General features: G+C 35.7%; 1 protein-coding gene and 1 long non-coding RNA gene across 2 annotated transcripts in view; both read right to left on the bottom strand.

Moving 5' to 3' along the window:
- The window catches only part of LOC309974690, a 392,233-nt gene that overhangs the window by 263,023 nt on the left and 105,519 nt on the right, over nucleotides 1-23,691 (bottom strand). The window lies entirely within an intron of this gene.
- The window catches only part of LOC309974925 (centrosomal protein of 78 kDa-like), a gene marked incomplete at its 5' end in the record, with an annotated part of 52,280 nt that continues 35,842 nt past the window's right edge, over nucleotides 7,254-23,691 (bottom strand). Inside the window, one exon of the mRNA XM_082859778.1 lies at nucleotides 7,254-7,518. Coding sequence (XP_082715904.1) covers nucleotides 7,494-7,518 — 25 coding nt within the window. The remainder of the gene's footprint in view (nucleotides 7,519-23,691) is intronic.

Raw genomic sequence — 23,691 nt, 5'->3', positions numbered from 1 at the left:
AGAATAAGTATCTTCCTCAAATGGCATAGCAGAGGGAGACAGATACTAAAGAATTACAGGTAAGTTTTATACTACCTCAGCATAGAAGTGAGTTATTATGATTTCTACTCATATCTTATTAGCCAAAGATAGTCATACATCCTCCCATGTAAGGGAAACATAAGGTGGTGAATAAAATATTTGCAAAACATTAGTAATAAAATTTAAAGCTTGGAAATCAAAAGAGTACTCCAGGTCCTCCAATGTTATATTTGAGTATTGTTGTTTAACAAGCCCACCTAGGAATTATTTGATTTCATAGGAGAATTTTTCTGTTTGACTTTGTAATTTCCTATTTGATTAGCGCCAAAACTCAGTTATGTTCCACATTAACTTGTAGAGTTCCCTTCAGAAAAAAATAATCTCAATAGTGGTGTTTTACTGCCATATGGGATATTATTCAATGCTATCTAGCCTAAGAGCTTATTTTAACATTTCTTATCATTTTCAAAAATATTTTTTGGAATCAACTTTAGCATCTTCCTGATTCCCCCTCTAATTGTGTTGGATAAAAATAATTGACATGCTTTATGAGTCATGTTTTTATCATTTTCGTCAAGATACTTTGAAAGGATTTATTGTCTCTATTGAAACATTACCTGATTGGAGAGATATCCCCTAACACTGCAAATGTTTTATTTCTTTGCATAAAACTTATGCCATCTGACTGATCAGAATTTATATATACTGACTGGTCATCCTCTAATATAATAGATATACCATAAGAGTGGTGACTCTTCCTGTTTTCTAAAACTGTATATCCCTTGATTAGAAGAGTGTTTGTCATATAGGAGGTACTCAATAAATACTTGTGGTTTTAAGGAAATCATTCAGTAACTCAGAAGACAAGCCTATAATTTAAGCTTTGCTATATGAATTTTAGTGTAATACAGCAACAGCAGGTCTAAATTTCAATGATATCTTCTTTAATATCTTGAAAGTTGAATTTTTGAAAGTAAAAGAAATGAAAACAAAAGTTATCCATGTTCAATGGCCTAGGCAGACATGTGTTTTACAATAATATCTCACAATACCATATACAGACTGTCCAGAAATGCTCTGAAGTTCACTAATGTAATATCTAAACATTAGCTTGACTAACTGATGACTCTTATCAAGATTGTTCAATGTGTGTTTCCTCACTTTCTAAGATTAGGGGTTTTTTTAATATTGAAACTTTATGCTCTTAAGATATATGACTTCATTAAAGTTTATCCAGCTTTTTAACTGAGAAAAGAGTATATAAAATTTATTGTAAAGATTGTCTCTTATATAGTTGGCTTTGACATGATGTACTAATTTCTAAGCCTTTATCAACTCTACAAAATAAATTCTGTAGAACAATGTTTTACTTGCACAAACAGGCAACAAGGAACTCATTTCTCCAGCTGCCTTAACTTGTCCTCTTGCCACAATAAATCTTTGTGTTCTACAGGGACTCGTTTATCCCTTGCTCTTCTTCATTTATGTTGATATGCTTTCAAATTCATGCCGACCTGCTTAGAGGCTTGTTTTGAGGATGACACATTTCTTATTTTTGCTGAGAAGAGTGTAAGAAGGATTAATATAGTCCTGCATTCAAAATTAATGTAGTCACATGCCAAAAACTGGCTAGAGGTGCCCCTCAACTTTTCAGTAACCACTTATGAAACTTGGACACGATAATATTCACATAAATATTTCCAAGCAATGTAATATCCATGGGAGCTCATGAATTTAAAATTTTCTCAGCTATTTCTTTTAAGGAACTTATACTTTGTATTTATCTCCCTGACTTTCCTAATAATATTTCATGGTTGACAGGAAAACTGCCATGTTGCTCTATTAACACACTGATTTTCACTTTCACCTATGGCAAGTAAGGTAAATGTTTAAGATACTGCCAACTTTACATTATATAATGGATTTTCCATGGGCAAAATGAAATTGGAAAGTTCTCAACTACTCAAACACATTGAAATAGGCAATTTTTTTTTTAGGGAAAAATTGAAGGGATACCCACTAGAAAATATCTTACAAGAAGTGGCTATTAAATTGAATTCAATTCACATATATATCAGTTTAATTCAACAAATAATTATTAGAATTTATAGTTTTATAGCATTTACTTATACAAACATTTTACATATTATATGGGATAATAATCCAAGGACCTTTCCATGACACACAATATCAGTCATGATATAAAGTTTACCCACCTCTCCAGTTTATTCTCCTTCTAATGACCTTATTTTCATTTACCTTGCTGTACTCCTCTTTAGAGCCCCTAAATAAACTGTCTTCTTTCATGTCGAAGACTTTTACATAATACTACTCTCTAAAGAGCATGCCTTTCCTCCATCTTTTATCTGATTCATACCTGTTTGATTTTCAGGACTCATCTGGGAAACTTTTATTCACTGTCCAGACTGAGTTAAGTGTTTTTCTTCTGTGCTCAATCATCACCATATACATGTCTTCATAGAAGGATTTTGTATGTCACATTGTAACTTGGTACCCCAGGTAGACTCTTCTATCCTTGAAAGCAGTGGCTGCATGTTGTATTTAACACATTTCTTTATTCAGTATTTTGGGGACTCATTTTCTATGTGAAGTTCTTAAGTGGGAGAGAGATATTTGCAAGGCTGTATGAAAAAGTTCAGCCCAAGCACCAAAAGATTCACCAAAGTTAATGACAAAGAAAAGAACTAGAAGAGAATATTTCCCATTTCATTGGTTAAAAAAAAAAAAAGTTGCCTGCTTTTGGTAAAGATCCAATGACCATGAAAATGTGGAGCAATTCTTTACAATAAAATTTAAAGGAAGTTTAAATGGATGCAAATGACAGGGAAAAACTAGGGGGGGAATGATATGTGATATATTAAAAAAACAAGGTCATATGTTTATCCTTAAGCCAGCCTCTTTCACTATTGAGTTTAGTACTACATGGCTTGTGGTTGGAGTAAAAAGAATTCGGTTGCAATACAATCGAAAGTTGAATCAGAGTTTAGTTTTGCTTTCCCATTTGTCTGATAAACTTAGTTTAGTAAACTAAGTTCACTATATTGTCTCTGCGAATCGGGGAATCATTAGTAAATTCTTGCCCCAGTTTAGGCATTTAAAAATGCTTGCAGAGAGTATGATTCAATGAACTGAATAAATGATTCAGATGATGAATTTTGTTCTTAACCTTCAAGATCATGCTGCCTTCCCACTAATCAAGGCTAAGTAAATCTTACTATATTCATGAAGACTAAATTGTTGAGATTGGGTTTTAGGTACTGAAAACATATTGTCCCTACTGTAAGGTATGTGAAGTGGGTCTGTGAAGCCAGACCATGAATTAATAATAAATAGAAATGAGACAGGTGATGACCAGGATGATTGTCACATTCCCCTCAGCCTGACTAAACATTAGACAGGTTTCTTCCTGACTATAGGTCCCAACCTCCCTTTCCTTAGAGAATTTACTTTAGAAAACTTGCAAGCCTTTCTTTGCCTCTTTGAGATGTAAATCTTCTTTCAGCCTCCTGCCAGGGGTTTTACAACCCAGGAATGTCTTCATCCAGGACCTTGGAGTCACCCTTTGAAATGTAATTACTGAGAAAGATAGGGTCTCTGCCTTCCAGTATCTACGGGGGCGGGGTGGGGGGGGGTGGAATAGGAACCTAACTTTGATAAGCACCAAGTACCAATTAGCAAACACAGATGGCCTACTCACATTGACCAACCCTCCTTTTTCTGTTAGCTCACCATAGCATTTAAAAATCCCCCTGCCTTTTGTGTCAGTGAGATTGAGCTTAATCTGTCTCCCCTATTGCAATAGTCTTAAATAAAGTCTTCCTTGCCAGTTTAATTTGTCTGGAACAATTTTTCTTTTACAGTGATGATATTTGCATTGTATCTGTACTATCAATCTTTCAAATGCAGCTTCTTAATACAATGATAAATATAGAATATCTTTTGCTGATTACACCACTGAAACACAAGTTTCAACTATAATGATCAATTATTTCTAATACTACATAAATTATAAAATCAATATGCTCATTGTTATAAATTAATATATGCTTCCTGAAAAGAAATATCATAACCTAATGTTCTCCTAACACAGTCTATGATGACATCGAACAACTTTGATGACAATTATATTGTAAGTTCATAGAGATATTACAAAATTTAAAATGACCTATAATGAAACCCTTATCAAATACATATAGAAGGAAACCAATGAAAATTATTTAGAATTTACTATAGTCCAGATTCATGTAATTTTCTTAATTATACTTCAATGATATGAATTTGACATAAAAATGTTTAATATTAAATATGGCCTTGGATATTTTATAGACTATGACATTTTCTACAATGAAATCACTGTCTTTTGATAATCTGGAGCTTACTTGCAATGTTGCTTATTGCAATTCCTTTCCATTGGCAATATTTTCATTCAGTGTTTCCTGGAAAAATAAATCTCTCTGTAGTAACTTTCAGATTTCATATTACATTTCCCCCTATTTTTCCTCTCTATATTAAATATTTTGTTGAAATATAAGTCTGTATTACCTCAGAGGTATATTAATCACAACAAGAAAATTCTATTTTTATTTATCATACTATTATTTTAACTTCTTAGGCAAAAATATTTTGGAATGATTTCAATATTTATCCAATATAGACTAAAATTGTTGAGTATCAGGACCCTGAGAAACCTTACAAGTAATCAGTCTCAAATATTTGCCAACATTTACATATTGTTTTCCCCAAGAAACATTGTCAGATTCTCTGTTGCGAGTACATATACCCAAAACGGCAATACCAAGAGAAAATATAGGTTACAAAGACTAAAATTCTCTGAGCTCCTTTTCTAGTCATATTTAACCTTCCAAGTTATCTTCATCATCATATTGACCTTTTCAAAGGCACATGCTCTTCCCCCTCTTATTTCACCTCTGCTAGGATTTTATTCACATCACTGTTCAATGATTTTTAATTTTCATTCTTTACTTTGGAACAGTCTCTTCACCCCTCTGACAGACATGTTCAAAAGTGTCTAAATGGATACCCTTTTAACCTTTTATTGCTCTCAAGTGGATGTCCCGTTTTCCTTCACCTCATGACCAAACCTCATGAAAAGAAGCCTAAGCACTCTGCCTCACTTCCCTGCCTCTTCCCATGCATCTCTATATGAGAATCCTTCCCTCTCACAACACTCTAATTAATACTTTATCTTTTAAAAAATGTACACCACAATCACTCTCTCGAAGGACACTAACATACTCTGAAATGTCAAATGCAATGCCTCTTTCACTGCCTATATCCTACCTGGGGAAGCTTGACAATTTGGGTCAAGGAATTAAATTTCTAATTCTCACATTTCCATTTCAAGGAAATAACCTCCTAATATTTTCCAAAGAGGGTACTAATTGCCAACATTGTTTGCTTCCCGTTGCTAGTCACCATTCACTTAATCCTGCTTTTTACACATTTTAACTTCTTAAATTTAATTGCCACATCATTCTTCTTCCTCTGCCAGTAATTTACGATGTAAATTTTATTTTGTCTCATAGATATATATTCTTCTTGATATACAGAGGCTTCGTGTGTTTATTTTCTTCCTTTTCCCCCTTCACCAAAATAATATGCTATTGCTTAATTATAGTCCCTGTCAGGAACTTCAACCTTCTTCTTTCATGTTAGTAGATTTTATTGTACTTCTCCTAAATTACAAAATGAAAAGTTGGTTATTTCTCCAAATTTAATTTCTTCAATTTGATATTTTTCATTAAAGTGGTGGAAGTTTTCATTTTTATTCCAAAATGACACATTTGTTTAGAAACTGCTGCTAAAAATCAGGATATTATTATATAGGATAAACGTGTTTGAGTTATCTGTACTGTGGAACATAGCATCTCTGAGAAATTCCAATGTTTATCTACATTCTTCAAATGTGTTGTCCATTACCTTAATGCATCCTTTAACTCTCTCTGTGTCTGCAAGCCATCTTAAGGTTCCTAGTTCCATGGTTGCTTCAAGGTTTTACATGTGTAAATAGGTGAAATGCACATCTAAAATATTAACCTAAGTTTTTGTGTATTTTTCATTCCCTAGAAACATTTTTTCTATTCCATTGTAAACTCTCAAGCTGGCAACTGCTTCAGGGTGTTACCTTAAAGGCTTATGGCAGACTAAAGAATTAGGCTGCATTCTTTCTAGCTGCTGTCTTTGAAAGAACCAAGTTCTTAACTTTAATTAGGAAGATTTTAAGAAATAAAGGATAAGACAAAGCATTTATGGACATAGAAAATATCTCTGAAGCAAGAAAATTACTCCTATATTTTCATTCTATTGGTGATAAGCCATAAAGAAATTCCTCAGATTAGACACACAAGGATAAAAAAGTTTTTAGAGACTTCAGCATTATGTCTGGGTGATGAGACTGGGCAGCAGCACTGGAGAGAGAGCAGAACCTAAAGAGGAAGCTAGGTTGGCTTACAAAAGAATCTCTGCAAAATTACTCTACAGCAGCAACAGGTTTTAGATGTTAATATTCCTAAAGATTGAGTCAACACATACACTAATAATAACATATGATTTTATAGACATACATACTCATCCCCTATTCCACTTCACTCCATTTCCCCAAACTTGACATGATCCAGACCAAGGAGTATCCCCCCAAAATAGGATTTACATTATCTTTAAAGTAGATAGAATGGAGGCAGGAATTATGCCTAATCATAGACAATGAAGAAATTATCTTTATTTTACTCTTTGGATGGAAATTCATTTATGCCATATGCTTACTTCCTTGAAAATATGACCTCTTTTTCTTAAGCTACTTCATCTCCATGATTCATAGAGTAAATATCTTAGGTGTCTTTTAGGCAAACTTTGCAAAATCATTAACAGGATCTTGACTCCGTCTGATTTCAACTTAAATTTGAGTTGCAATTGTAAATGTGTGCATGTGAGTGTGTGCATGTATGCATATGTGTATAATCTCACTTTACTTTCAAGATAGCCATGTGAGGTACATATGAATGGTCCCGTGTAGCATGTACTATAACCAAATCTCAGGGATTCTAAATGGTTTATACAAGTAGTAATTTTGGAGGGAGGATTCAACCCTGACTCTATAACAAAACACTCCATATGTTTCATTAAGTCTATGGCAGCACAAATACTTAAAATAATTTATGAATTTTAAAAAGTCAAGTTAACTGTGAAGACTTGTCCACTGCCTGAGGGCAGCAGCTGCCCCTCCTTCAACTGGATGGTGGTACACAGTTTGCATTTCCCATGAACTCTGTGTGAGCAAGCACAGCTGGTCAGCTGGCATCCTCAAGACTGATGTGTGATCACCCAAGCAGCTGATGCCCATGCTTAGGTTACCTCCTTCCTCTTCCTAAAAGGTTACTGTTATCCATGCCTTGGAAAAAAGAGGGGCACAGCAAGTGTACAGCGTCCTCTTCCTACAACACAATCCAGGAGAAGTCCCTGCATGGGATGAAAGGAAAATGAAATTACACCAGGACAAGATACATGTGGGCTCCCAACCACAACAAGAAATGGAGAGAGGCTAAAGGCATTTCCCTAAGTCCTTTGTTCTACACGAATTATTTAGATTTCCTTTAGAAAAAGTTTCATTTTGTAGAGGATTACTTTTGACGTGTTATTTTTTCTTTCAACTAATTATAGTGGTAAGGGAAAAATACATCATTAATAAGAATTCATGTCATAAATTCTCTCAGTAGTAGTATTTTAATTGTTAATGTATCATAGCTAAAAGATTAAGATACATCACAAGTGACCAGGAAATCCAAGGTGACAATTAAAATGCTTAGATAATTGTAATGCATACACACATATACATATAAACACTTACAATCCCCCCCGCCTCACACACATAAAACATTTAGAGCTGAAAAGAGCAAAACCGTCCCTAAAGCAGTTATTTATTAAAAGCAGAAGGTATGTCAAAGGCCAGTTGTAGCTTAACTGCCATTTTGGTGGAGTGATAAGCTGTTTTGCATGTGTGAAAACTGTTGCCTTTCAAATGTAATTATGCAGTTAAAGTTACAACAGATAAAATAACAGATATAAAACAACTGAATAAAAAAGGTCTGTTTCTTTATATGTTATGTAATATAATTCTTTTTCAGTATCTATATACCTAAAAATTAAAATGAGACATAAATTTGATGATTACAATTCTCCTTTTGTTTTAATAAACTTTGAATTTTAACAAAGTTGTAGATTTACAGACAGATTTACAGAGTGTTTCTGTATACTCCTCACCTAGTTTACTCTTTTGTTAGCAGCTTTTATTACTAAGGAGAAGTTGTTAAAACTAACCAACGTTGGCACATTATTCTTAACTAAATTCTGAACTTCATTTGCTAGTTTGTCCATTAATGTCCCTTTTCTATATCTCTTCCAGGATACCACACTGCATTACAGGTAGTGTTTGGCAGGTTTTTCGACTATGAAGTTACTGGAAGCCATTACTCTATCCTCACACTCTACAAACCTTTGCATATTTTAGTCTTTGAAATCGAGTCACTGAGTACAGCCCGTGCTAGCAGAGTGGGGGAGGATTTAGCACCACTGCCTGTAGGGGGATTGCCAACATCAATTTTTTGGAATACTTCTCTATGGAAGATTGATCTCTTCTCTCATATTTATTTATTTATTCAGTTATTTATATCAGTGTAGATTCATGGATATTTATTTTATACTTTGTGTTATAATTCACTTCACTATAAATGTTATTAAAAACAAATGTTATTAATTTTGTTGCTCAAATTGTTTCACTCTTGGCCATTGGAAGCTCTTTCAATTTTACTCTTGTGTCCCTTTCACATGTCCTTCCATTGTTCTTTAAATATCATGTCCATATTTTTTGTCACAATAAGATACTTTGATCTTATCTTGTATTTTCCCTGGTAAAGCCCTAAATCCAACCAGTATTCCAAGAATCTTTGGCTCATTTTGTTAGAGAATGGTGTTTGAAACTAAGTTCTGGACATTGGTTGTACTCATGGCTGCCGGGATGTCCAGTCCTTTTTTCTTATCCTCATCCATTTTTTAATTAATGTAGTTGATCTATGATGGTAAATTATTGTTTTAATCTGAAACTGTAAATGGCAGAGGGTAATTAATATGTATTTAGAGACATTGAAAGTGGAAAGTGAATTTAAACTATTTTGTGCCATGGTCCAATTCATTTAATTATTACTTCACTTATAGTTAGTGTGAGGTTCTCCCCATCAAAAAAATATTGGACTCAAAATTAAAGTATGTAACTTCGAGTCTCAGATTCTGTTCTCTTGAAAACTACATCACTTGAGCAGCCAAAGAGTTACTGAGGGAATTACAGTTTATCCAGTTGAATATTTCTAGTTTATAAAGTGTTAAGTGTGGGTAGGAGAGGTTACTTGCACACTCATGGCCACGGGCCAGGTTATTGCAAAAATGAGACTGGATTTTAGGCCATATAGGTTCTTATTTAGTTTACTTGTCACAAAACAAAACAGCACCTAAATCCACTTTTCTGACATTATAGATGATGTTAACTCTATTGCCTACATTTTAGAGTTGTTTTAAGAACAAATATTGAATGAATGAATAAAAATTCATATTAATGCAATATTCAACTATAATATAATTACCCTCCTTATATCAAAACATTGGTTTATACATCCAAAATGAATGAGAAAACTAAAATGCGTGGAGTGACAAATATGCTCCAAGGATTTTATATGCATCATTTAATCTACTTCAAGAAAGTGTGATTATCATCATTTTACAAATATGCAATTTTCAAGACAGAGATTTTAATTAACTTATGCAGGGTCATTCCTCTGGTAAGCTGCAGTAAACCAAACTCAGATTTTTCCCACTTCAAAACTTTCATTCTCTGCATTACTCCAAGATTCTCATTTCCTTTCTTTAGGATATGTGGTATAGAAATAGCTTAATGGTAGTAATCTTTCTACTTTCAATAAACCACATCTTACTTTTTTTATTGCTTATTCATCATATTTGCTCTGTATTATAGTTATTTATGAGCAAATTTCATCTCTCTTTGTCAATTATCTGCTCCTTACAGGCACTTCTTCATTATATTGAGGACATGATAAGTGACTGTTGGAATAAATACATGTTCTTCCCTACAAAAAGAAAAGAAGCAAGTAAATTAAAATAAAGTGAAATAAGTCCCAAGCTGACTTTCTTTTTTTGCTTAGTTAATTGTTCATGAAAAAGTAGGAAATTTCTGATTTAGTGGATCCTTTGGCAAAGAAGGTTTAGATCACTTAAATGCTAATACAATTTTTAAAATGAACTCTCAGTTATTACTATGCATATTGTTTGAATCAGGATATTCTGGCTAAATACAGCTGAAAGCCAATTGAAGTTTCGTAAAATGATACTAACAGAAACCCCAGAACTGGGCAGTCTCGGGGCTCTTTGACACATCTGTGACGGCTTCAAGGACCTGGGTTCTTGCCTGCTCTGTTCATCACTGCCTTGAATTCCATCCCCAGGTTTGTCACCTATTGTTTAAAAGATCACTGCATCAGCTTCAAGTTTTGGATCACCTCACATGATAATATTCAAAACAGTAAAAGGTGGTGGCAAAAACAAAGAGTTTTCTCCCTATATAGCTCTCATTTTCATCAGGAAAATAATCGTTCTAAACATCTTTCAGTTGTCTTCCTCTTACATCTTATTGGTGAAAACTGGGTTTTTCTAAAACAATAACTAGTAAAAGGGAATATGATTAGCTGAAGTGGAACAGTTCACATCCAAGATTGGGCATACTGTTATACAAACAAAAACAAAATCATGGTAGCAAGGAAGAAGGCATGATTGCTATGGGATAGTGATCCAACAGTGCTTGCCACAAGTGTATCCAGGCTATAAATCCCATCTACGTTGTCAAAGGATACAGCTGAGGCCAAGAAGCAAAGTGACAAATTAGAGAGCTGGCATGACTATAGAAGTGAGCAGAGAGCTAAGTTCCAATATCCCAGGCTGTGGTCTGGCTTACCCAAGATACTAGTGTTCTCTGATAGGTTTGATGATGTTTCTCCTCAGGAAAATGGTGGCAACACCCCAGTTCTAGAGCAAGATTATGGTGATTGAGCAGTAGGCAGACCCGAGTTAAAACACAACAACGTTGTAAATCAACTATACTTCAATTTTTTTAAAAAAAGGAAAAGTGAGGGGAAAAAAACCCAACACGAATTTAGCCTGCAGCTGGACCTAAAGGTTGAAGAATGGTCAGCTACAAAAAGAGGGATATTTAATTCTGGCCATCTATCAGGGCCCTACTCAAGAGTACTGGATGGACCCCATGTCCTCAACGAGCACCAACTAAATCTGAAAAAAAAATTCCTAGGTACTCACTGAATATGGGGACAAGATTATACAGCAGCATAGCTGGAAGATAGGTTACCAGATGTGGAGTCAGAGACACTGTGATTTTAAGGCTTGTAAACTTGTAAATCACTGGGTTATCCTACTAATAAATGTGGAGAGCCTTTCCCCCCCAAAATACATTCTTGGTTTTGATTTTCTCACGTATTGTGTGGGGTTGTGTTGCTAAGCTGAATGGTTCTATTACCTGTAGTAAAACAAGGTTAGTCCCAAGAATAATGACACATTTCACAGAATAGTTATCTTCCTTGGTATTAATGAATATCAGATACTATACACGTATATGAGCTTATTTATTCTGTCCAAAAATTTGTGAGGTGGCTTTTACTATCTCTATTCTTTAATTGGAGAAAATGAGACCCAGAACATAAATAGTCCCAAGGTCAAACTGTAAGCAATGAGGCCCCTGTTCTGTTGAATTCCAAAGCCTGTGCTTTAACCCAGACACCATACACCTCGTATTTACAGCTTGTCAAGCTCTGATTTACAGGAGTTGTAGTTTCTTATTCTACTAGAACTTAATGGAATCTGCTAATGAATCTAATGGCTTAAAAACCAGACAGCCCATGTGTTGGAGGACTGTAGAAGGCTGTGTAGATAGCTGCTGTCCTGTAAGGTCTAGCAAGCAGTTGACTTCACCCCATTTAGATACTCTCTAGAAAGATCATCTCAAAAACATGGAAGTTTTGCAAATTTCTGTGAGCAGAAAGAACAAACCTGAACTGTCATTTTGAGTGGAATTCAGAATTGTTCAGTAGAGCCCAAAATGAAATGTGTGTGTCTCATTTAAAGAAGGACCTGAAATATCATATTTAATCAGCACTTTTTAAGCAGATGGTTACAGTGCTAGGCAGAAAAGTAAGCATGTCTTAATTTATAGGTATCTTTCAGTAGAGAAAAATATACCTAAAATGTTAAATTATTTTTCTATATCAATTGTATGAATGTGAAATAGTTCCTGGGTACCAGTCTTATACTCCAAATTTGAAACACACAAAAGGGACAGAAAAAATTGAAAAGTGCTTAGAGAAAAGATGATCTCAGCTAAAGGTAGAATGGTAAGTTTTGCAAAGCAGCATTTTAAACATGAATTTGTGAATGTGTCTACCAGAAATTCAAATTAGCTGTCCCATTTCATGAGTCTGCAAGTGTCAGGTTTCAGAGAAGCATATGTCAAATTTTGAAGAATGGAATGAACTAAAGAAATTATAACTACACAAGAAATACTAAACTATTAATACATATGTGAAATATTTTATTACAATTCTAATTATCCATAAATTATTAAGTATAAGAACATAATTAAATGAAATAAAAAATATCCTATAGAAAATATTCATTATTTTCAAAAAGTTTGATATTTGCTATCCAAATATTTCATAAAAGAAAGAAAATTATTTTTAGGAATTGTTTATAATCCCTGGAAGTAAAAGTACCTATGAAATAATAGTATAAGTTTTTAAAATAATTTTACATGGAATTATTACAGGGAAGCAGCTTCTTCTCTTGACCTTGAAATGAAAGGCAATAATAATCAGAATAATAACTACATATTAAGTACTTTCTATGGGCTGGATGTTTTCTAAAGGAGATGATGAATTTCTTAAATATATGACCTTTGTTCAGTAATGTTAGAGATTGTGTTAGTTATATATGATAACAATCGCTAGCTATTACTTATTAATTTAAGCATTTTAAACAGATTTTCTCTAATAACTAACACTATCCTTGTAAGTATTATTATTGAATCCACTTTATAGATTAGGAATTTGACATTTAATGGGATTGCAAAATGTACCCAAACTAAGTAATAGAGAATATGATTCCAGCATTCCACACCCTATAAATTAAACGATTAAGCCATATAGCTATTTATATCACTTGATTTGAAGATGAACCACTCAAAATCTAGGGTTAGACAGCTATCTGAGAGACAAATTTAAAGATAGGCTAAACCTGGTATATATTCACAGAGAGTTTTTAATTTATATTAAGACAAATATTTGTCATGAAATGAAATGCAGAAGTTTTATGAATTTATAGGCCAAAACAGAGTAGTTAAAATAACAAAATGTGTGCTTTAACCCCCTGTGGTAACAAATTAAATTTCTGCCATTATCAGAATAATTTTAGTAGCTGGTAGAAAGTTCAGGAAATGGTTATTAAAGCACTTCAGCCCCCAAAATCTAACTTCACTTGTATCCTCATAGGGCCTAAAATCTCCATTCTAAGTCACTTTTTTAAGGCGGTGATGGTCATAATTAAAATTCAATTTAGCAAAAACAATATTTTAGATGGAATTGTATTTAAGACTATGGATCTAAAATACAGTGAACTTAGTAGTGCCCTAAGTTTAAGTCTGGGGATTCTTTACCCTATGTACATTCACTCACTTACCTGGTGATTTGATCCAGTCTCAAAGTTAGATATGAGAAATAGGCAGATGATCCCCAGATTTATATCTTTAGTCCAGATTTCTGCACTTAAATATAGACTCACAGCCAATGTGTAATTCTACACAGAGGGCAAAAGATGGATCTAAATAAACATGCACACAACTGATTTTCTGATCTTTCACCCCCCACCACCAATTTTCTTCTCTCACAGTGTTTCTCCATCTCACCTTTTGAAAACTTATACTCAGTAGCTCAGACCAAAAAAACCCTGGAGGTTGGGTAAGGGTTACATTTAATTTCTTTCCCTCTTTCTCATATACAAACCACCCTTAGATATACATTCTATTTCTCCTCCAAATGAATCAGAATACTCCAACTTCATTTTCAATACATATCTAGAAACTGACTGCTTCTCCCTACTTCCACCATCTTCTGTCATCCTCATTAATATAATAGCATCCTATTCTATGTCCCTGACAGAAGAACCAGAGTAATTTTATTCAAGCATAAATCAAATTTTTTTTATCTGGTCAAATTCCTTCAATTGCTTTTCCCTTTGCTAAAAGCATAAGACAAAGTATACAAGTGGATCCTGTTGTATATTTTCTATCCCAGCCCTAGAATCAACCATTTCTGCAAAGAGCTGGCTCTTTGTAATAGAAAGCAAAATTTGAATGCTGGGTGTGTTCATTGCTACTATAGTGTCATTGCTTCTAGGCTTTCTCGGTAGACAGGGCTAGAAAATATCTGGATTCTAATATATCGTTAAATTAAGATATTATTAACATATATTTTAATTATATACATATATATATATATATATATATATAGAGAGAGAGAGAGAGAGAGAGAGAGAGAGTGTAAACCATGTTTATACATGGGTACACATGAATTCTAGAGAATGACACAGGGAAATTAGTGAGTTTATAGCAGCAAAAGATATAGGAGCAGGCAAGGTTGATGTCTATTTATAATAATCTTGGGAAACCATGGGGTATTAAATGGATTTCTCATATCTGAGAGCAAAGAGTGGTATCTAGGTAGGAGGAAACCCATAACAATGTGGGATGTACCCTTTTAACACATATTAACCTTAAGAAAACTGACTGATTATGCTAACTTGGGAATGTTGCTCTGAATCTAAGCGACATACCCTTGCTAACACTTAACATGGTGAAATACTTTTTTCACTTGTTCATTACACTCCTTTTAAAGGCTCGTGAGATTGGGCCCTCCCAAATAATTCAGAATAGTCAACTTCTTCTTAAAGTCACTTAGTAACCTTAACTCCATCTGCAAAGTACCTTCACAGAATTACCTACATTAGTGTTTGATGGAATAACCAGAGGATGGAAATGTGGGTGGGGAGGTGGGGGAAGGAGAGTCATTATCAATCTGCCTACCAAATATTTCAAATGACCCTATTCCAGTTCTGGTCAGAGATCATTGCCCCAAGCATTGACACCTGACAAAAAAGAGCAGCACATGTAAATAGTGATCAGCAACTTAAGACTTTTCATCTATCACCTGGTAATAAAACCTTAACCAATAATCACCTATGTTTCATCCTTTCCAACAATGTTTAACTTGAATCTAATTGTGAGAAAACAAACAAACAATATGGAGAGCATTTTGACAAACAACTGGCTTGGACTCTTTAAAATTCATTATCATGGAAGAAAATGAAAATGGCTTGGTACTCATCTCAATTAAAGGAAACTAAAGAGACAAGCATTGATTAGAATGTTCTCTCTGTTCCATTAAAATACATTATGTGTGGGTGGGACAGATTGTCTCTTTGGTTCATAGTTCTTTGGATCAAGAGACTCATTTCACAGAAAAATATCCATGTGAATGGGAGAAAAACAGTATGGAATACAGGTATGCCCCACTCTTCTAAAGTTCAATTTATGCCACTTTACTTTTACAAAAGAACTACATTGGTATCTGTTTTCACTAATGGAAAGAAATCCAAAGAGGAGTTTAGCTTTTATGAAAAAAAGTTAATTGCTTCTTTCCCTTACATCATTTCTACTAATGAAAATTTTCATTGGAACCCTCTACTTTCAGATAATAGGGGAAAACTGTACTATTTTTTCAGTAAGAAAAAAGGCAAAATTATAACCTCTGTTTTCAGAAAATAGTATTAATTTGGGAAGAATGCCTGATAATTATTGAAATTAAATTATTAAAATTATTTTAATTTTTGTATGTATCTACACATCCTCAAATAATATTTTAACATTATAATTTTAAACCCTAAAATGAAATCTTTGTTATATATATCATTAATTTTTAAATGACACTTTAAATCTCTGACTAACCTGTTAGTTGATATCTAGAATTTTCTAGGAGAGAATACAGTTCAGTCTTCAAGCAGAGATACCCTATATTTTCCTGTTTATTTCATATTTATTAATTTCCCTTGAATATATTTCCACAAATGCATCTTAAGTATTTCCTACATCTTGAATATATCCTATCTGTCATAATATATTTGCAAACAAGAAATTTTGGTGGGGGCTTGAGATATTAATTCTCGTATTTATTCTGAAATTTTTATCTATTCATTTAGACCCTGACTGTCTCTATTACTATGTGAGCACTTCATTTGATATATTTAAAGTGAACATGAGAAGCAGAGAAAAATAGTTACAAATAAGTCAATATTTTGAACATGCCTTTTTTCTAATTTTAAATTACCCATCAACTTAATGTATGACTTTAAGTCTGTATAACTTTAAACTTATATGATGTGGAATTTAGTAAAGAATCAGGACAAGCTGTATTTCTAGTTAATCAATTTCTACTATGCTGAAGAAGCAGAACTATTTCAAATGAAGTACCAGAAAAATTAAGTTATATTAAATCCCCTAATATTCCAAAAATCTAACGTACAATATTAAGTTCTTTTGGTCTCTCACCAAAGCTTTAAAAATATAACAATTCTTACTGTATTTAATTTCCTACTCTTCTATAAGGATACGAATTTATTCCAAATTCTGCCATTGTGTCTTTTTATTCTATGATGACATTATCATAAATTAAGGAAGAGAATTTCACTACACACTTAGGTAAACACAATGCTGGTATTTAAAATCAGGCAATATTTGCATGAGTTAAGGTGAAAATTATCATGGTGATAATGAAGATGATAATAACGTTGATCCTGCTGCTGTTACTGCCACTTGTTACAGTTACTACTTTATCACTGCATTCTATTCTTAACTCTAAAATTGAACTTTGTATTAAAATCCCTAAATGGTAAAAATGAAACCAATGCCAAAATGAAAGGAAAAAAGAGAAAAAGAAGAAATAAGGAAGGATAAAAGAGAAAAGAGGTAGAGGGAGACAGAAGGAAGATGACTGTATCAGTGATAAACTGGACTTAAGAAAACATTTATATAGACGTACAAGATGGCAGAGGAGTAAGACGTGAAGATCAACTCCCTCCCCACAAATACATCAAAAATACATCTACATGTGGAATAACTCCTACAGAACACCTACTGAACACTGGCAGAAGACCTCAGACTTCCAAAAAGGCAAGCAAATCCCCACATATGTGGGTAAGGCAAAAGAAAAAGAAACAAAAGAATAGGGATGGGACCTGCACCTATGGGAGGGAGCTGTGAAGGGGGAAGCGTTTCCACACACAAGGAATCCCTCTCACTGGTAGGCAGCGTGGTGGAGGAAGCTTTGGAGCCACAGAGGAGAGCACAGCTACAGGGGTGAGGAGGGCAAAGCTGAGAGATTCCTGCATAGAGGAATGGTGCCAACCAGTACTCACCATCTGAGACAGTTTTCTGCTCAACTGCTGGGGCAGGTGGGGGCTGGAAGTTGAGGCTCGGGCTTCATAGGGCAGACCCCAAAGAGAGGACTGGGGTTGGCTTCATGAAGACAGCCTGAAGGGGTCTAATGCACCACAGCTAGCTGGGAGGGAGTCCGGGAAAAGTCTGGACGTGCAGGAGAAGCAAGAGACCATTGTTGCGGGGTACACAAGGAGAGGGGCTTCCTGCTCTGTGTACCCACAGGCAGCAGAGCACCACCTAAGCAAGCTCCAGATATGGGCGCAAGCAGTGGCTATCATCTCGGACCCCAGAGGCAGGCACAGACCGCTACTGCTGCAAATGCTGCCCCCAAAGATACTGTGTGCAAACGCAGGTCACTACCCACACCTTGTGTGAGCCTGTGCAGCACACCACTGCCAGGGTCCTGTCGTCCAGGGTCAACTTCCCTGGGAGTTGAACATTGCAACGTCATGCTGGTCTCTGCCACCACAGGCATGCCCCGCATTCCAATTGTGACTACCATATCCTTCCCTCTCCCTGGCCTGAGTGAGCAAGAGAGCCCTAATCAGCCACTGCTTTAACCCCCTCCTGTCTGGTTGGCAACAGACGCCTGAGGGTGGCCTACAATGCAGAGGTGGGGCCAAAACCAATGCTGAACCCCAGGAGCTGTGTGAACAAAGAAGAGAAAGGGAAATCTCTCTGTGCAGCCTCAGGAACAGCGGGTTAAATCCCTGGAATCAGCTTGGTAAACATGTGTGTAATACCTGAATAGACAATCAGTGTTCCCAAAGTTGAGGCAGTAGACTTTGGGGGAAACTGTAGACTTGGGGTTTGCTTTCTGCATTTGATTTGTTTTTGGTTTTATGTTTAGTTTAGTTTGGTTTTTAGTGTCTGTTTTCATATGTGGGTTTATTTATTGGTTTGGTTGCTCTCTTCCTTTTTTTTTTTTCTCTTTTTTCTGAGTGTGTGTGTGTGTTTCTTTCTGTGATTTTGCCATTTAATTTTGCTTTTACCATTTGTCTTGGGGTTCTGTCTGTTCGCTTTTTTTTTTTCGTTTTGTGAGCGTGTGTGTGTATGTTTCTTTGTGTGATTTTCTGTTTTGCTTTTACCATTTCTCTTGGGGTTCAGTCTGTACTTTTTTTTTTTTCTTCTTTTTGTGAGTGTGTATATGTATGTTTCTTTGTGTGACTTTCTCTGTTTAGTTTTGTTTTTACCATTTGTTTTGGAGTTCTCTCTGTTTGGTTTTATTTTATTTTTTTTCCTTTTCTTCTATGTCTTGCATCTGACAGGGTCTTGGTACTCCGGCCGGGTGTTGGGCCTGAGCCAGTGAAGCGAGAGAGCTGAGTCCAGGACACCAGACAGACTCATGGATCACCAGAGACCTCACCAAGAGGTCTCTGGTGATTCATGTAATATTAATCGGTGACGGGTCCCCAGAGATCTCCATCTTAACACTAATATGCAGCTCCACCCAATGGACAGCAAGCTCCAGTGCTGCATGCCCCATGCCAAACAACTAGCAAGACAGGAGCACAACACCACCCATTAGCAGAGAGGCTGCCTAAAGTCATACTAAGTTCACAGACACCCCACAACACCACCAGACATGGCCCTGCCAACCAGAGGGACAAGATCCAGCCCAACCCACCAGAACATGGGCACCATTCCCCTCGCCAGGAAGCCTACACAAGCCACTGAACCAACCTCATCCACTGGGGGCAGACACCAGAAATAAGAGGAATGATGAATGTGAAGCCTTGCAAAAAGGAGACCCCAGGGCTTCCCTGGTGGCGCAGTGGTTGAGAGTCTGCCTGCCGATGCAGGGGGCATGGGTTCATGCCCCGGTCTGGGAAGATCCCACATGCCGCAGAGTGGCTGGGCCCATGAGCCATGGCCGCTGAGCCTGCACGTCCGGAGCCTGTGCTCCGCAAGGGGAGAGGCCACAACAGTGAGAGGCCTGCATACTGCCAAAAAAAAAAAAAAAAAAAGGAGACCCCAAACATATTAAGTTAAACAAAATGAGAAGACAGAGAAATATGCAACAGATGAAGGAGCAAGGTAAAAACCCAACAGATCAAACAAATGAAGAGGCAATAGGCAGTCTACCTGAAAAAGAATTCAGAGTAATGATAGTAAAGATGATCCAAAATCTTGGAAATAGAACAGAAAATACAAGAAACATTTAACAAGGACATAGAAGAAATAAAGAGCAAACAAACAATGATGAACAACACAATAAGTGAAATTAAAAACACTGTAGAAGGAATCAATAGCAGAAAAAATGAGGCAGACAAATGGATAAGTGAGCTGGAAGATAGAATAGTGGAAATAGTGGATAGAATAGTGGAAATAAATGCAGAAGAAGAATAAAGAAAAAAGAATGAAAAGAAATGAAGACAGTCTTAGAGGCCTATGACTCAACATTAAATGCACCAACATTTGAAGTATAAGGGTCCAAGAAGAAGAAGAGGAAAAGAAAGGGTCTGAGAAAATATAAGAAGAGATTACAGTCAAAAACTTCCCTAATATGGGAAAGAAAACAGTCAATCAAGTCCAGGAAGTGCAGAGAGTCCCATACAGGATAAACCCAAGGAGAAACATGCCAAGACACATATTAATCAAACTACCAAAAATTAAATACAAAGATAAAATATTAAAAGCAGCAAGGGAAAAGCAAAAAATAAACATACAAGAGAATCCCCATAAGCTTAACAGCTGATCTCTCAGCAGAAACTCTGCAAGACAGAAGGGAGTGGCAAGACATATTTAAAGTGATGAAAGGGAACCTACATCCTACAACCAAGATTACACTACCCAGCAAAGATCTCATTCAGATTCAACGGAGAAATTAAAACCTTTACAGACAAACAAGAGTGAAGAGAACTCAGCAACACCAAACCAGATTCACAACAAATGCTAAAGGAATTTCTCTAGGAGGGAAACACAAAAGAAGGAAAAGACCTACAATAACAAACCGGAAACAATTAAGAAAATGGTACTAAGAACATACATATCAATAATTACCTTAAATGTAAATGTATTAAGTTATCCAACCAAAACACACAGACTGGCTGGATGGGTACACAAAAAAGACCTGTATATATGCTGTCTACAAGAGACCCACTTCAGACCTAGGGACACACACAGACTGAAAGTGAGGGGACGGAAAAAGTTATTCCATGCAAATTCAAGTCAAAAGAAAGCTGGAGTAGCAATTCTCAGGCAAAATAGACTTTAATATAAAGACTATTACAAGAGACAAAGAAGGACACTACAAACTGATCAAGGGATCAATCCAAGAAGAAGATAGAACAATTGTAAATATTTATGCAACCAACATAGGAGCACCTCAATACTTAAGGCAAATGTAACAGCCATAAAAGGGAAAATCAACAGTAACACAATAATAGTAGGGGACTTTAACACCTCACTTTCACCAATGGCCAGATCATCCAAAATGTAAATAAATAAGGAAACACAAGCTTCAAATGACACATTAAACAAGATGGACTTAAGTGATATTTATAGGGCATTCCAACCAAAACAACAGAATGCACTTTCTTCTAAAGTACACATGGAACATTCCCCAGGATAGATCATATATTGGGTCACAAATCAAGCCTTGGTAAATTTAAGAAAACTGAAATTGTATCAAGTATCTTTTCCGACCACAACGCTATGAGACTAGATATCAATTACAGGAAAAAAACTGTAAAAAATACAAACACATGGAGACTAAACCATATGCTACTAAATAACCAAGAAATCACTGAAGAAGTCAGAGGTAATCAAAAAATACCTACGGCTTCCCTGGTGGCACAGTGGTTGAGAGTCCGCCTGCCGATGCAGGGGACATGGATTCGTGCCCAAGTCTGGGAAGATCCCACATGCTGTGGAGCGGCTGGGCCCGTGAGCCATGGTCACTGAGCCTGCTCATCCGGAGCCTGTGCTCCACAACGGAAGAGGCCACAACAGTAAGAGGCCAACATATAGCAAAAAAAAAAAAAAAAACCTAGAGAAAAATGACAATGAAAACACAATGACAAAACCTATGGGATGCAGCAAAAGCAGTTCTAAGAGGGAAGTTTACAGCAATGAAATTCTACCTCACGAAATAAGAAAAATCTCAAATAAACCCCCTCACCTTACACCTAAAACAATTAGAGAAAGAAGAACAAAAAACCCCAAAGTTAACAGAAGGAAAGAAATCATAAAGAAATCAAATTTCTTCATAAAAAAGAAATCAAAAAATCAGATCAGAAATAAATGAAAAAGAAATGAAGGAAATAACAGCAAAGATCAATAAAAGTAAAAACTGATTCTTTGAGAAGATAAACAAAATTGATAAACCATTAGCCAGACACATCAACAAAAGAAGGGGCAAGGCTCAAATCAACAGAAATAGAAATGAAAAAGGAGGAGTAACAACTGATACTGCAGAAATACAAAGGATCATGAGAGACTACTACAAGCAACTATATGCCGATGAAATGGACAACCTGGAAGAAATGGACAAATTCTTAGAAAAGTACCACCTTCCAAGACTGAACCAGGAAGCAATAGAAAATATAAACAGACAAATCATAAGCACTGAAACTGAAATTGTGATTAAAAGTCTTCCAACAAACAAAAGCTCAGGACCAGAGGGCTTCACAGGTGAATTCTATCAAACATTTAGAGAAGAACTACCACCCATCCTTCTCAAACTCTTCAAAAATATAGCAGAGGGACAAACACTCCCAAACTCATTCTACATGGCCACCACCACCCTATACCAAAACCAGACAAAGAAGTCACAAAGAAAGAAATCTACAGGTCAATATCACTGATGAACATAGATGCAAAAATCCTCAACAAAATACTAACAAATAGGATCCAAGCACATTGAAAGGATCATACAACATGTTTAAGTGGGGTTTATCCCAGGTATGATATTCTCAAAATATGCAAATCAAGCAATGTGATACACCATATTAACAAATTGAAGGATAAAAACCATATGCTAATCAGAAAAGATGCAGAAAAAGCTTTCAATATAATTCACACCCATTTATGATAAAAACTCTCCAGAAACTGGCATATAAGGAACCTACCTCAACATAATAAAGGCTATATATGACAAACCCACAGCCAAAATCTTTCTCAATGGTGAAAAACTGAAACCATTTCCTCTAAGATGAGGAACAAAACAAGGGTGCCCACTCTCATCACTATTATCTGACATAATTTTGGAAATTTTAGCCACTGCAATCAGAGAAGAAAAAGAAATCCATATCAGAAAAGAAGAAGTAGGGCTTCCCTGGTGGCACAGTGGTTAAGAATCCTCCTGCCAATGCACTGGACATGGGTTCGAGCCCTGGTCTGGGAAGATCCCACGTGCCGCGGATCAGGTAGACCCATGTGCCACAAATACTGAGCCTGTGCTCAAGAGCCCTTGAGCCACAACTGCTGAGCCCACATGCCACAACTACAGAAGTCCACGTGCCTAGAGCCTGTGCTCTGAAACAAGAGGGGCCACCACAGTGAGAAGCCTGTACACTGCAACGAAAGAGTAGCCCCTGCTCCCCACAACTAGAGAAAGCCTGCAAACAGCAATGAAAACCCAATGCAGCCAAAAATAAACAAATTAATTAATTTAAAAAAACAAAGTGAAACTCACTTTTGAGCAAATGACATGATACTGTACACAGAGAATTCTAAGGATGCTACCAGAAAACTAGTTGAGCTAATCAATGAATTTGGTAAAGCAGCAGGATATATATTAATGCACAAATTGCTTGCATTCCTATAACTAATAACAAAAAATCTTAAAGAGAAATTGAGGAAACACTCTCATTTACCATTGCAAGAAAAAGAATAAAATACCTAGGAATAAACCTACCTAAGGAGACAAAAGAACTCTATGCAGAAAAATGTAAGTCACTGATGAAAGAAATCAAAGACAATACAAACAGATGGAGAGATATACCATGTTCTTGGATTGGAAAAATCAACATTGTGAAAATAACTGCACTACCCAAAGCAATCTACAGACTCAAGGC

This window comes from Leucopleurus acutus (assembly GCF_964270905.1).
Source record: "Leucopleurus acutus genome assembly, chromosome: 18".
NCBI classification, from domain to species: Eukaryota; Metazoa; Chordata; class Mammalia; order Artiodactyla; family Delphinidae; genus Leucopleurus; species Leucopleurus acutus.
The sequence above is the reverse complement of the archived record's forward strand: the minus strand, read 5'-3'. Positions and strand labels throughout refer to the sequence as shown.